Source organism: Panthera tigris, chromosome X (genome assembly GCF_018350195.1).
Source record: "Panthera tigris isolate Pti1 chromosome X, P.tigris_Pti1_mat1.1, whole genome shotgun sequence".
NCBI lineage: Eukaryota > Metazoa > Chordata > Mammalia > Carnivora > Felidae > Panthera > Panthera tigris.
The window spans coordinates 41725238-41736875 of NC_056677.1; the positions used below are offsets into that span (position 1 = coordinate 41725238).

General features: G+C 37.9%; 1 protein-coding gene across 1 annotated transcript; it reads right to left on the reverse strand.

Moving 5' to 3' along the window:
- Positions 1-205: 205 nt before the first annotated feature.
- On the reverse strand, positions 206-9006 carry ZNF630 (zinc finger protein 630). Its single transcript, XM_007081619.3, has 4 exons — positions 8643-9006; positions 2800-2926; positions 2475-2570; positions 206-2284 (listed from the first exon to the last, which is right to left on the reverse strand). The coding sequence occupies exons 1-4, from the start codon at positions 8655-8657 to the stop codon at positions 558-560; spliced, it is 1965 nt and encodes a 654-aa protein (XP_007081681.1). The 5' UTR covers positions 8658-9006; the 3' UTR covers positions 206-557.
- Between the last annotated feature and the right edge of the window lie 2632 nt (positions 9007-11638).

Below are 11638 nucleotides of genomic sequence, written 5' to 3' on the forward strand. Positions count from 1 at the left end.
CTCAAAACTTCATAAATATATTTTTCTTTTTTCAAAATTTCACAAATCTATATTTCCTTGAGAAAATGGATGATTTTTATGAAAATTACAAGGATTCATATATCTATATCTATGTATTGATAGACATATCAACATAAATACATATATAATCTAAAGAGAGAAAATATGATGAAAGAAATAGAGAAAGATGACAATGAGATTGCTTTCAAATTATGCACCATACCCAAATAAATTCACGGAAAATGCTACAAAACCTTCAACACCAAATAACGCCAAAACTATGCCAATTATTCCAGATGTATGTATTCTGTGAGGGGGGGGGAATACTTTGAAGGTGAGCAAGTGCATTACATATTTACAGTGTTGAAAATATTCTGAGAGCCTGACCAGATCATCCTGTGGAGGAGTAATCAGAAATATGTAGGAATGTATGAATCTATTCCACAGTAAAGGAGGTGCCACATTTTTTTCATGTCCAATGTACCCAGAGGATTTCTGTTCAGTGTGAGTTTTTTCATCCATAGTGAGATCTGACTTCTGGGAAGACCTTCCCACAATCAGTACTTATATGAGGTTTCTCTCCTATGTTGGTTCTGATGTCCAGTGAAGTGTATGTGCTGGCAGAACACCTTCCCACAGTCACTGCAGTTGGAGGGTTTCTCTGCTGTGTGTGTTCTCTGATATGTGATCATCTGTGAATTTCGGGAAAAGGCCATACCATATTCAGCAGATTCAGTGGGTTTCTCCCTAGTATGAGTTCTTTGATGTAGAGCTAGTGGAGACGTCTCACATAAGGCCTTTCCAGATTCATTACGTTCATATGGTTTCTCTCCAGCATGAGCTCTCTGATGTATAATGAGATGTGACTTCAGGGAAAATGCCCTTCCACACTCAGTACACTCATAGGGTTTCTCCCCTGTATGAATTCTCTGATGAATAATGAGGGGTGATTTCTGGGAGAAGGTTTTGCCACAGTCACTACACTCATAGGGTTTCTCCCCTGTATGAATTCTCTGGTGTATAATAAGAGGTGATTTCTGAGAGAAGGCTCTTCCACACTCTGTACATATATAAGGTTTCTCTCCAGTGTGAAGCCTTTGATGTCCAGTAAGGTGGGACTTTTGGGAAAAGGCTTTTCCACAGTCATTACACACATAAGGTTTCTCTCCTGTATGAATTCTTTGATGCCCTATGAGGTGGGACTGCTGGCAAAAGGTTTTTCCACATTCACTACACTTATAGGGTTTCTCTCCAGTATGTGTTCTATAATGGATGATGAGTTGTGTTTTCCGAGGGAAGGTCTTCCCACATTCAGTACATTCATAGGGTCTCTCCCCAGTATGAGTTATCTGGTGTATAAAAAGGTGAGACTTCTCACAGAAGGCTTTCCCACATTCACTACATTCAAAGGGCTTCTCTCTAGTGTGAACTCGCTGGTGTATAATGAGATGTGACTTCTGAGAGAAGGCTTTTTGACACTCAGAACATTCATAGGGTTTCTCTCCAGTGTGGACTCTTTGATGAACAATGAAGGGTGACTTCTGGGAGAAGGCCCTCCCACACTTAGTACACTCATAGGGCTTCTCCCCAGTATGAATCCTCTGATGCACAATGAGGTGTGATTTCTCACTGAAGGCTTTTCCACAATCTCCACATACATACGGTTTTTCTCCAGTATGAATTCTTTGATGTATAATAAGCTGTGACTTCTTAATAAAGCCTTTCCCACACTCACCACAAACATTGGGTTTCTTACCAGCTTGACCTTTTTTATACTGAATATGGACTTGTTTATGACTGAGAAATTTTTCACATTGACCATGTCCACAAGGTTTCATGCCAGTGTAAATTTTCTCCGGTACAGAACAGGAATCACTAAAGCTAGGTGGGCTCCTGCATCCAAATCTCTCAATGGGGTTCTTTCTTGTATGGCTCCTATTGCATATCAGTGAGTCTAAATTAGATTCCAAGTTCTTTTCACATAAATCAAAATTATGGAGTTTTTTACTTGAAGTATCAAGGTTTATGCACCCACCAAAACTGTTTCCAAGTGTGTTATATTTGGGGCCTTTCTCCTTGGTCAATGTTTCATGGTTAATGACTGTGACTTGCTTCAAAACTCTGTCTTGGTTTCCCTGATATTTATGTGTCTGACCGTCAATACACCAAACTTTTAAAAGGTAGTACAATGAATTATCCTTTGGGGCTTTTTCCAATATCTCTTTTTGAAATGAAAGTTCTTCAGAAATGATCTGCTGGGAAGAGTCAAGGCTTTTCTCCCTGTCTGAAAGAAGAAAAAGATAAAATCAAATAGAAACCAAAAATAAAACAGCAATGAACAGAAGTGCTAAGAAGGTGCTCATGTGGGATGGATGTTATAAAGAAGGCCTGGTGAATTTTAAAGAATCAAAGAGGTTATTGATGTCAGAGAAGAAGAAAATACCCTCCCAGCCATCTACCCAATTCTCACTTACCTGAGTGGATCCACCTTGACAACTCACTCTTCATGATCCATGGGTCCTCTTCATGTTCCAACTTGAAGATTATACCTGGACTTATACCTGAACACCCTGTTAATGGAAAATTATTCAGAAATTCATAAAGAGAAGAAGCAATCTCAGGGGCCTCCCAGGAAAGATGGATCCTTAACTCACAAAAATAAATTCCAGATATAACAAAAATATAAACATAAAAAAACTATAAAGACCCTATTAATGGAAAATCATAAAGGTCATGGTCTTGACAGTTTGAAGAATGGGGAGGACTTGATTCATTGTTATACAGAGAATTTGCCCTTACCCACAGAGACCAGATGGCTGTAGATCTCCAGCATCACATCTCTGTGTAGGATCTTTTGAGCAGGGTCCAGATGCTGCCACTCCTCCTGGGTGAAGTCCACAGCCACATCTTCATAGGTCACTAGTTCCTATAACAGCACATTATGTACAATCTTCTCATTCTGATCATTTTTACCACAGCAACACCTGTAGGATAACTACTTACCATTTTGTGTAGCATACTTAATGAGAAAAACTTTGTAAGTTCTGCCATTAGCAAGAATGGTTGGTGGAACAGAATAAACAGTCTAAAACTAGATGTGCAATGGAATATTACTCAACCACCAAAAAGAATGAAATCTTGGAGCACCCTGGGTGGCTCAGTCAGTGAAGCATCCGACTCTTGATTTCGGCTCAGGTCATGATCTCACAGTTCATGAGATTGAGCCTCGCTTTGGGCTCTGCATTGACAGCATGGAGCCTGCTTGAGGTTCTCTCTCTCCTTCTCTCTCTACCCCTCGCCTGCTCTCTATCTCTCGCTTTCTCTCTGTCAAAATAAATAAATAAACATTAAAAGAGAATGAAATCTTGCCATTTCAACAACATGGATGGAGCTACAACGTGTTATGCTAAGCAAAATAAGTCAGTCAGAGAAAGGCAAATACCATATGATTTGACTCATACGTGGAATTTAGGAAACAAGACAGATGAACATATGGGAAAGGAAAAAATGAGAACAGAGGGAAACAAACCACAAGAGACTCTTAACAATAGAGAAAAAAACTGAGGGCTGATGGAGGGAAGTGGTTGGGAGAAGGGTTAGATAGGTGATGGGTATAAAGGAGGGCACTTGTTGTAATGAGCACTGGGTATTGTAAGTGACGAATCACTGAATTCTACTCCTGAAACCAATATTGCACTCTATGTTAACTAAAATTTAAATTTAAAAAAAAGAAAAAAGAAAAAGAAATAAACAAATGAATTTTGAAAGTAAATAAATGCAGAAAAGACAGATTGTTCAAAACTGGGTAGTTATCAGAAAAATATAAAGTTAGACTCCTTATTTCATACTATACTCAAAAATAAATTTGAGATATAACAAAAATTTAAACAAAGGAAATCAGAAGACATAAAGACAAGAGAGATTCTAAAAATAATTTTAAAGTGGAGAAAACTCTTCTAAGTAGGCATGCTACAAGACCCAGATGTCACAAAGGAAAACACTGATAAATTTGATTACATTATGTATTTCATAGCAAAATATGCCATAAACAAATTCAAAGGACAAGCAACTACCTGAGGAGTATATATATGCACAACACATAAGATGGACAAAGAACAAATTTGCTCAATTTATAGAGCTCCTACAAAGCAAAAAGAAAATGACCAACAACTTAACCTTTTAAAAAATAATCCAAGGACATTACTGTCAATTCAGAGAAAATAAAATGCAAATGGCTTCTAAACATGTAAAATGGTGTTCAACTTCATTCACATGAAGAGAAATGCAAATTAAATAAAAATATCATGTTTTTCTTACATAATATCAAAGTTTAGAGTTTGATAAGTCACTAAGATGGTGAAGATGTAAAAAAAAAAAGGACCACTCAAATTGCGAGTATACACTGGTACAATATATTTTGAGGGCAATTAACTTACAATAATTTAACAATATCCATCAAAATCTTATTTTTAATATAATTGATTGTCAAATTGGTTTCCATACAACATCCAGTGCTCATCCCAACAGGTGCCCTCCTCAATGCCCATCACCCACTTTCTCCTCTCCCCAACCCCCTATCAACCCTCAGTTTGTTCTCAGTATTTAAGAGTCTCTTATGGTTTGCCTCCTTCCCTCTATGTAACTTTTCCCCCCTTCCCCTCCCCCCTGGTCTTCTGTTAAGTTTCTCAGGATCCACATATGAGTGAAAACATGATATCTATCTTTCTCTGCCTGACTTATTTCACTTAGCATAACACTCTCCAGTTCCATCCACGTTGCTACAAAAGGCCAGATTTCATTCTTTCTCATTACCAAGTAGTATTCCATTGTATATATAAATCACATCTTCTTTATCCATTCATCAGTTGATGGACATTTAGGCTTTTTCCACAATTTGGGTATTGTTGAGAGTGCTGCTATAAACATTGGGGTACAAGTGCCCCTGTGCATCAGTACTCCTGTATCCCTTGGGTAAATTCCTAGCAGTGCTATTGCTGGGTCATAGGGTAGATCTACTTTTAATTTTTTGAGGAACCTCCACACTGTTTTCCAGAGTGGCTGCACCAGTTTGCATTCCCACCAACAGTGCAAGAGGGTTCCTGTTTCTCCACATCCTCTCTAGCATCTATAGTCATCTGACCAGCAATTCCATTTCTAGAAATTATTCAACACATATATGTAAGCAAAAGAACATGTGTGATGTTACTTCACTACAGTACTATTTATAATAGCAAAATAATGCAGACAACTTTATGGGGGATTGGATGAATTGTGCTTCAATCTGCATAAGAGAATTCCATATACAACCCTAAAAAGCAACAAGGATCGCTATGCAAAAATCTCTAAGATATATTGTTAAGTGAAAAAAACATCCATCTATTCAGCAAGCAGTTATTGAGATCCCACTGAATACCAGGCATTGTTCTAGGAACTGAGGATACAGCAAAAAAGAAACCTGACAAAAATATCTTTCTTCAAGTATCTCATATTCTAGTGAGAGAAGACAGCCAACAAGGCTGAGTGAGAAAATGACATATAGCCAAAAAAAAGTTTTCAATGCGTACTTCAAAATTTGTATCACTCATATACAAAAAGCTCTTAGAAATCAATGAGCAAAAGACAAAGACAGAAAGGGAGTTTTACAGAGAAATTTTTAAATGGCAAATAAATATGTGAAAAAATGCCAATTTCATTTAATGATTAATGAAAAGCAAATGAAAATAAGATAAAATGCTCAACCATAAAAATAGTAAGAATGAAAAACACTGAAGCTATCTGGTAGTAAGAAAAGTATTTGGAAATGGGCCTTTTTATAAGTGATTTGAAGCCACATGTAGAAGCTTATTACATAATATCAAAATGCAATTTGAAAAATACCCTTTAAATTTTAAACATGCTTGCTCTGTAACCTAGCACTCTCATGTCCAAGAATTTGGTCTACATAAATATTTGAGGAATATACAAAGATGTGTTAAGGTTGTTCCCTTATTTGTGACTTCACTACTTTAGAGTACTGGTGAGACTATGTACTACCCATGCCTCAGCTTTTTTTCTCTGAAGAATGGGGATAAATAATAGTATCTAACACAAAGTAATTCCATTATGTTTTATTATAATGGTGTCAGGCACACAGTAGGCATTCAATAAACGGTAGCTGTGATTATTCTTATTCTTTTTAAAAAAATTTTTTAATGTTTATTTTTGTGAGAGAGAGAGACAGAGTGCAAGTGGGAGAGGGGCAGAGAGAGAGGGAGCCGCAGAATCTGAAGCAGGCTCTAGGCTCTGAGCTGTCAGGATAGAGCCCGACATGGGGCTCAAACTCACGCCCGCAAGATCATAACCTGAGCCAAAGTAGGATGCTTCATGGACTGAACCACCCAGGCGTCCCTATTCTTATTATTTCCATTAGACATCAAAGAAAAAAAACAGAAACAAAAGAATCCACAACAAGGGGCTGGTATCCTGCAAACATTAAAAGAACAATAAAAAGATACTATGAACAAAGTGCCTGGGTGGCTCAGTCAGTTGAGTGCCAGATTCTTGATTTCAGCTCAGGCCATGAGCTCTGGGCTCATGACATCAAGCCTTGCATCGGGCTCTGTGCTGACAGCACAGAGCCTACCTGTGATTCTCTCTTTCTCCCTCTCTCTTTCTGCCCCTCCCCTGCTCACGCTTGCACACGTGCTCTCTCCCTCTCTCAAAATAAATAAATAAACATTAAAAAAGATACTATGAACAATTTTATTTATAAATAAAGTTTATTTACAATGCAGATTGCAGGACAGCAGAGTATGGTACGCATGCCAAATCTGGCCCACAAGCATAGGATGGTTTTTACACTTTTAACTGTTGAAGAAAAAAGTGAAAGGAGAATATTTTGTGGCATGTGAACATTGTATGAAATTCAATTTTCAGTGTCCATAAATAAAATTTTACTGGATTACAGCCATGTTCATTGGTTTACATATTGTCTACAGCTGTTTTCAACCTACAAAAGCAGAACTGAGTAGTTGCAACAGAGACCATATGGCCTACAAAAGCTTAAGTATTTCTATCTGGCCCTCTACAGAAAAAGTTTGCTGACCTCTAACTTAGACAAACTGGACAAATTACTTGGAAATCACAAGTTAACAAACCCAACATACATAGAAAAGCTGGATGGTATTGTATCTTTTAAATAAATCAAATTCATAATTAAAAACTTAACCACAAATAAAATTCTCCACCCTGATTACTTCACTGGAGAATTCTTCCTAATTTTTAAGAAGGAAATAATACTAGGGTGCCTGGGCGGCTGAGTCGGTTAGGCATCCGACTCTTGGTTTTGGCTCAGGTCATAATCTCATGGTTAGTGCGTTCGAGCCCCATATTGGGCTCTGGACTGTTGGCGTGGAGCCTGCTTGGGATTCTTTCTCTGCCCCTCCCCCAGTTGCTCTCTCTCTCAAAATAAATAAATAAACTTAAAAAATTAAAAAGAAGGAAATAATACTAATTTTACCCAAACTCTTTCAAAGAATACTTCCCAACTTGTTAAATAAAGCCAACATAACTGTGATGCCAAAACATGATAAGCACAATACAAAAAAAACACAACCATGTCTCATGAACATAGGAGTAAAAATTCTCAACAAAATATTAATAAAAGACTGACTCGATGATGATGATGATGATGACAGGAATGTTTGGAGATTAACCATAGATAAAACAAGATTGGCCACTGGTTGATAATATTTGCAGCTGGGTGATAAGTACAAAGGAGTTCACAAAAATCAACTTTTGTGTATGTTCAAAACTGAAACTTCCCATAATAAAATATGTAAAGTTTGGATTTATTGGAAATGTTTTATCAATACGCTTTTTTAAAGTTACAGAAGATATAGTTTGTGTAGTAAAAAACACATGAAAATAATAAAATCACTCACACACATTTACATATATACATCTACACACATAGGGATTATATGTATAAAGAGTGGAAAGCTCATCCCCAAACTACATAATACTAGTTATGCCAGGGAAGAAGGCAAAAATTAGATTTCAGACATATTTCCCTTTCTTCCTAAATTTTACTTTGCAATATTATGTACATTCTTTGCACCATGTATAGACTACCCTTGCAAAGAAAGGATAAAAAGGCATAAAATGGAAGAGTAGAGAAGGAACTGGCCTTGAGTTGGGGCATGATCCCACAAACTATGAGATGACAGTGAAGGAGCCCTGGAAAACTAGGCTCCAAGCCTCTGCCAGAAAATTTTAACTAAAAATAGCCTCTTTGAAACAACTATTGATGATACCACACTGTGCTGAAAACGGCTGGCCTTTAGGAAAATTCAACAATAACATTTCTTAAGCTAAAGTCTCAGAAATCTTGACTTGAGGAGATGGATTGATGAACTGCTTTATCTTGATGGGGAATGCAAATCATCTAAAGCACCCTGTTTGCCATTTTCACTGTGGCTGCCAGGAAGCTTGAAGATAAAATGTTTACCTCATTTTATATCAAATATGGCCAGATATCTTCACAGCAACTTCACCTGCCTCTTAATCTTCTATTCTGTCTAAATTTCTCTAATTCATGTGTTCAATGTATTGTCCTTTTTCATTTTATTGTGGGAAAACCAAGTGGGAAACAAACAACCTACCTGGGACTCCATCATTTTCTGTTTCTCTTTGGAAACCAATTGGGGGTGGGGTGGGGGTACAGAAGAGTCTTCAGAGACCAGGCTGTATTAATCACTCTTCAGTGGCTGAATATAAAATGCATTACTTGTTAATTTATTGGTAATTGTCTTTGTCATCTGACCAGCAATGCCACTTCTAGAACTTTTTCCTAAGGTAATAATCATGGATGTGTGCAGAGACTTACTGAAGGAAATTTCATCACAGAGTTGTCTTTAACACCATAATTTTGAAAATAATCAAAATGCCTAATCACTGAGGACTGAGAAAATAAGTTATGGAACCTCCAAGAGATGAAAAGGCAGGTGACCATTTAAAGTAACACTAGAGACAATTAAGAGGTTCACGAGATACAGAAACCAAATGTAAAGTATGGACCTTGTCTGGACCTTAATTTAAAAAGACAAAAAAATCTTTGAGATAATCATTAAATTTTGAGTCCTGACTAGATATTTGATGATATTAAGAAATTTAACCAATGATGATCGGAAGTTATTACTGTTATTTTATATTGAATATATAAAATTCAAGTATTGACCTTGAAGTCCTTATCTTTTGTATGAAATGATACATCTGGGCTTTGTTTCAAAATAATAACAACTATATATATAAAGATTAACTGAGCTATACATTTAATATTTGTGCATTTTATGTTATCAATAACAAAAAACAATCTGGAAGAGAGAAATAAATGGGTGGTCTAGATTAGGGGTTGGCAAACTTTCTCTGTAAAGAGACAGACAGTAAATATTTCAGATTTGTGAAGCCTATGGTCTTTGTTGCAATTATTCAGTGACTGAAAGCAGCTATAGACAATGCATAAGCCAATTCTGTTTACTGGCTGTGTCCCAATAAAACATCACTTATGGACACTATAATTTGAATTTTATATCGTTTTCATATGTCACAAAATATTCTTCTGATTTTTTTCCAAACATTAAAAAATGTGAAAACCATTCATAGTTTACAGTTGTATAAAAACAGCAGCAGGCCATATTTGGCCCACTGCCTAGAGTTTTCCATCCCCTGGTCTAGGTGAAACAACAGTGGCCATGAGTTGATGATTGATGATACTGGGTGATGTGCATAATGGGGTTTATTATATAATTCCCTCTATTTTGCTGAATGTTTGACAATTTCCATAGAAATATACTTAATAGTATATGGAAATAAAGTTAATAGCATGGAAATACACCTGCAAAATGAAGAAGAGGCAGACCACAAGATCACACTCCCAATTGTTTAATAACAACAAACATCTGTTCCCAAAGATATCACAGTGGTTTGTGGCCATCCAAAGTTCAACCCTACCTGACAAAATCTCATTTGTTGGTATCTAATTTCTTTCACTGGATTTTCTTGGGTATCACATGAGTAGAACTGACCTTGAATTCATGGAAGATCCATGAAATATATACAAGATCAGTGCTACAAAACCATAATGAATAGATAATAATCGGGTAATAACTCACTTAAATATCATCCCAAGCCTCAAAGGATAGACCCTGCTATTATCCTCATTTCACAGTGAAGAAACTGAGGCCTAAAGAGGTTTAGTGACTTATTCATGATCACACAGCCAGTGACTAGAGGGTGAAGTGGTGGGAAAACAAAAAGCAGAGAACTCCTCCTTAGCTGTCATGGCACCAAAGTTTTCAGAGATGCAACTCTGCTTCTGAATGCCCTAGAAATTAATTCTCCTCCTAAATTACAGAGGGCATTGTCTGGTTGTTAACTTGAGAATAACAAAACTCTAAATTTACGTTGTGCTTTACAGCTCAAAGTTAACTTAAAACCTTAATATTCAAAGCCACAACACGGAAGAGAGAAGCCAAAAATCAATGAAATATTTGCAAAACACATATCACTGATAAAGGAGTAGTATCAGAATATATAAAAACAAGTTCCACAAATCAATAAGGAAGAGGCAGACATTCAATAGAAAAAGGAGCAAAAGATCTGAACAGGTGCCTTACAAAAGAGGATCTAAGATATCAAAAATATATGAAAAAGCAGTCATCAAGGAAATACAAATTAAAGGCCCAATGTATGACTCCTCCATTGGAATGTTGATACCACAAGGGCAGGAATTTTTGTTTATTCTTGGATGTACTATCCATCTCAAAGAGCCACCCATCATGGACCTCACAGAATCTCAACATTGACCCTACACATTCTAATTCCTGTCTCCATGGACCCTCATCATTCACCCTAAAGACCACCCCATTGCTCACCCCAGATCCCCCATCATTCACCCAACAGACTCTCCATCACTCATCCCACAAGCCCCTTTCACTCACTCCCTTGAAACCCTACCATTCACCCTACAGACACTTTTGCTCACTGCACAGACTCCCCTATCGCTTCCATAAACCCCTCATCGAATATCCCACACAGTCTTACAGACGCCCCTCCCTATCACTGTTTTCCACATCATTCAGTCCAAAGGATCCCCTCATTAGTCCTTCCACATGTCCCCATCACTGACCACACAGACCCGCATCACTTAACGGGGCCCCTCACCCTGGCTCTGCTCTCAGGACCCCAAAGCTCCTTCTCAAGACGAACTTGGCTCCCTGCTTGCACAAATGGGCTCAACATCCCACGAAATTCCCTTTCCCCTCCAGCCCTCCTTGGTGGGTCTGGTTGACGCTTTAGCTTATCTTTCGCATGCCCAGAAACAGCCTCCAAGCCGAGCTCTACCAGTAACAAAAATGGCGTCATTCGGTCTGCGCCAGGAACAACGTCGCCGGCCAGGAAAACGGCCAGGGCCTCACACTGCCTCTTGAGGCTCCCATTCCAGCCAGAAGAGATACGCGTTTTGGAATCCAGGAAGTCCTCGTGATATTTCCGAGGCTGGGTATTCGGAATTGGTGCTTCGAAAGCAGTGTGAGGCTCCAATGTGTAGCGACTGTTCCGGGCGGGTAAATGGGCGTTCCCGGCCATCGGCAGAGGCACT

Bases quoted from the DNA above. Each gene is read 5' to 3' on its own strand.
- ZNF630 (XM_007081619.3), bottom strand. The intron at 2,571-2,799 runs GTAAGGGCAAAT...TTCCATTAACAG, and splicing joins CAGCCATCTGGTCTCTGTGG to GGTGTTCAGGTATAAGTCCA. The intron at 2,285-2,474 runs GTAAGTGAGAAT...TTCTTCTTTCAG, and splicing joins GTCAAGGTGGATCCACTCAG to ACAGGGAGAAAAGCCTTGAC.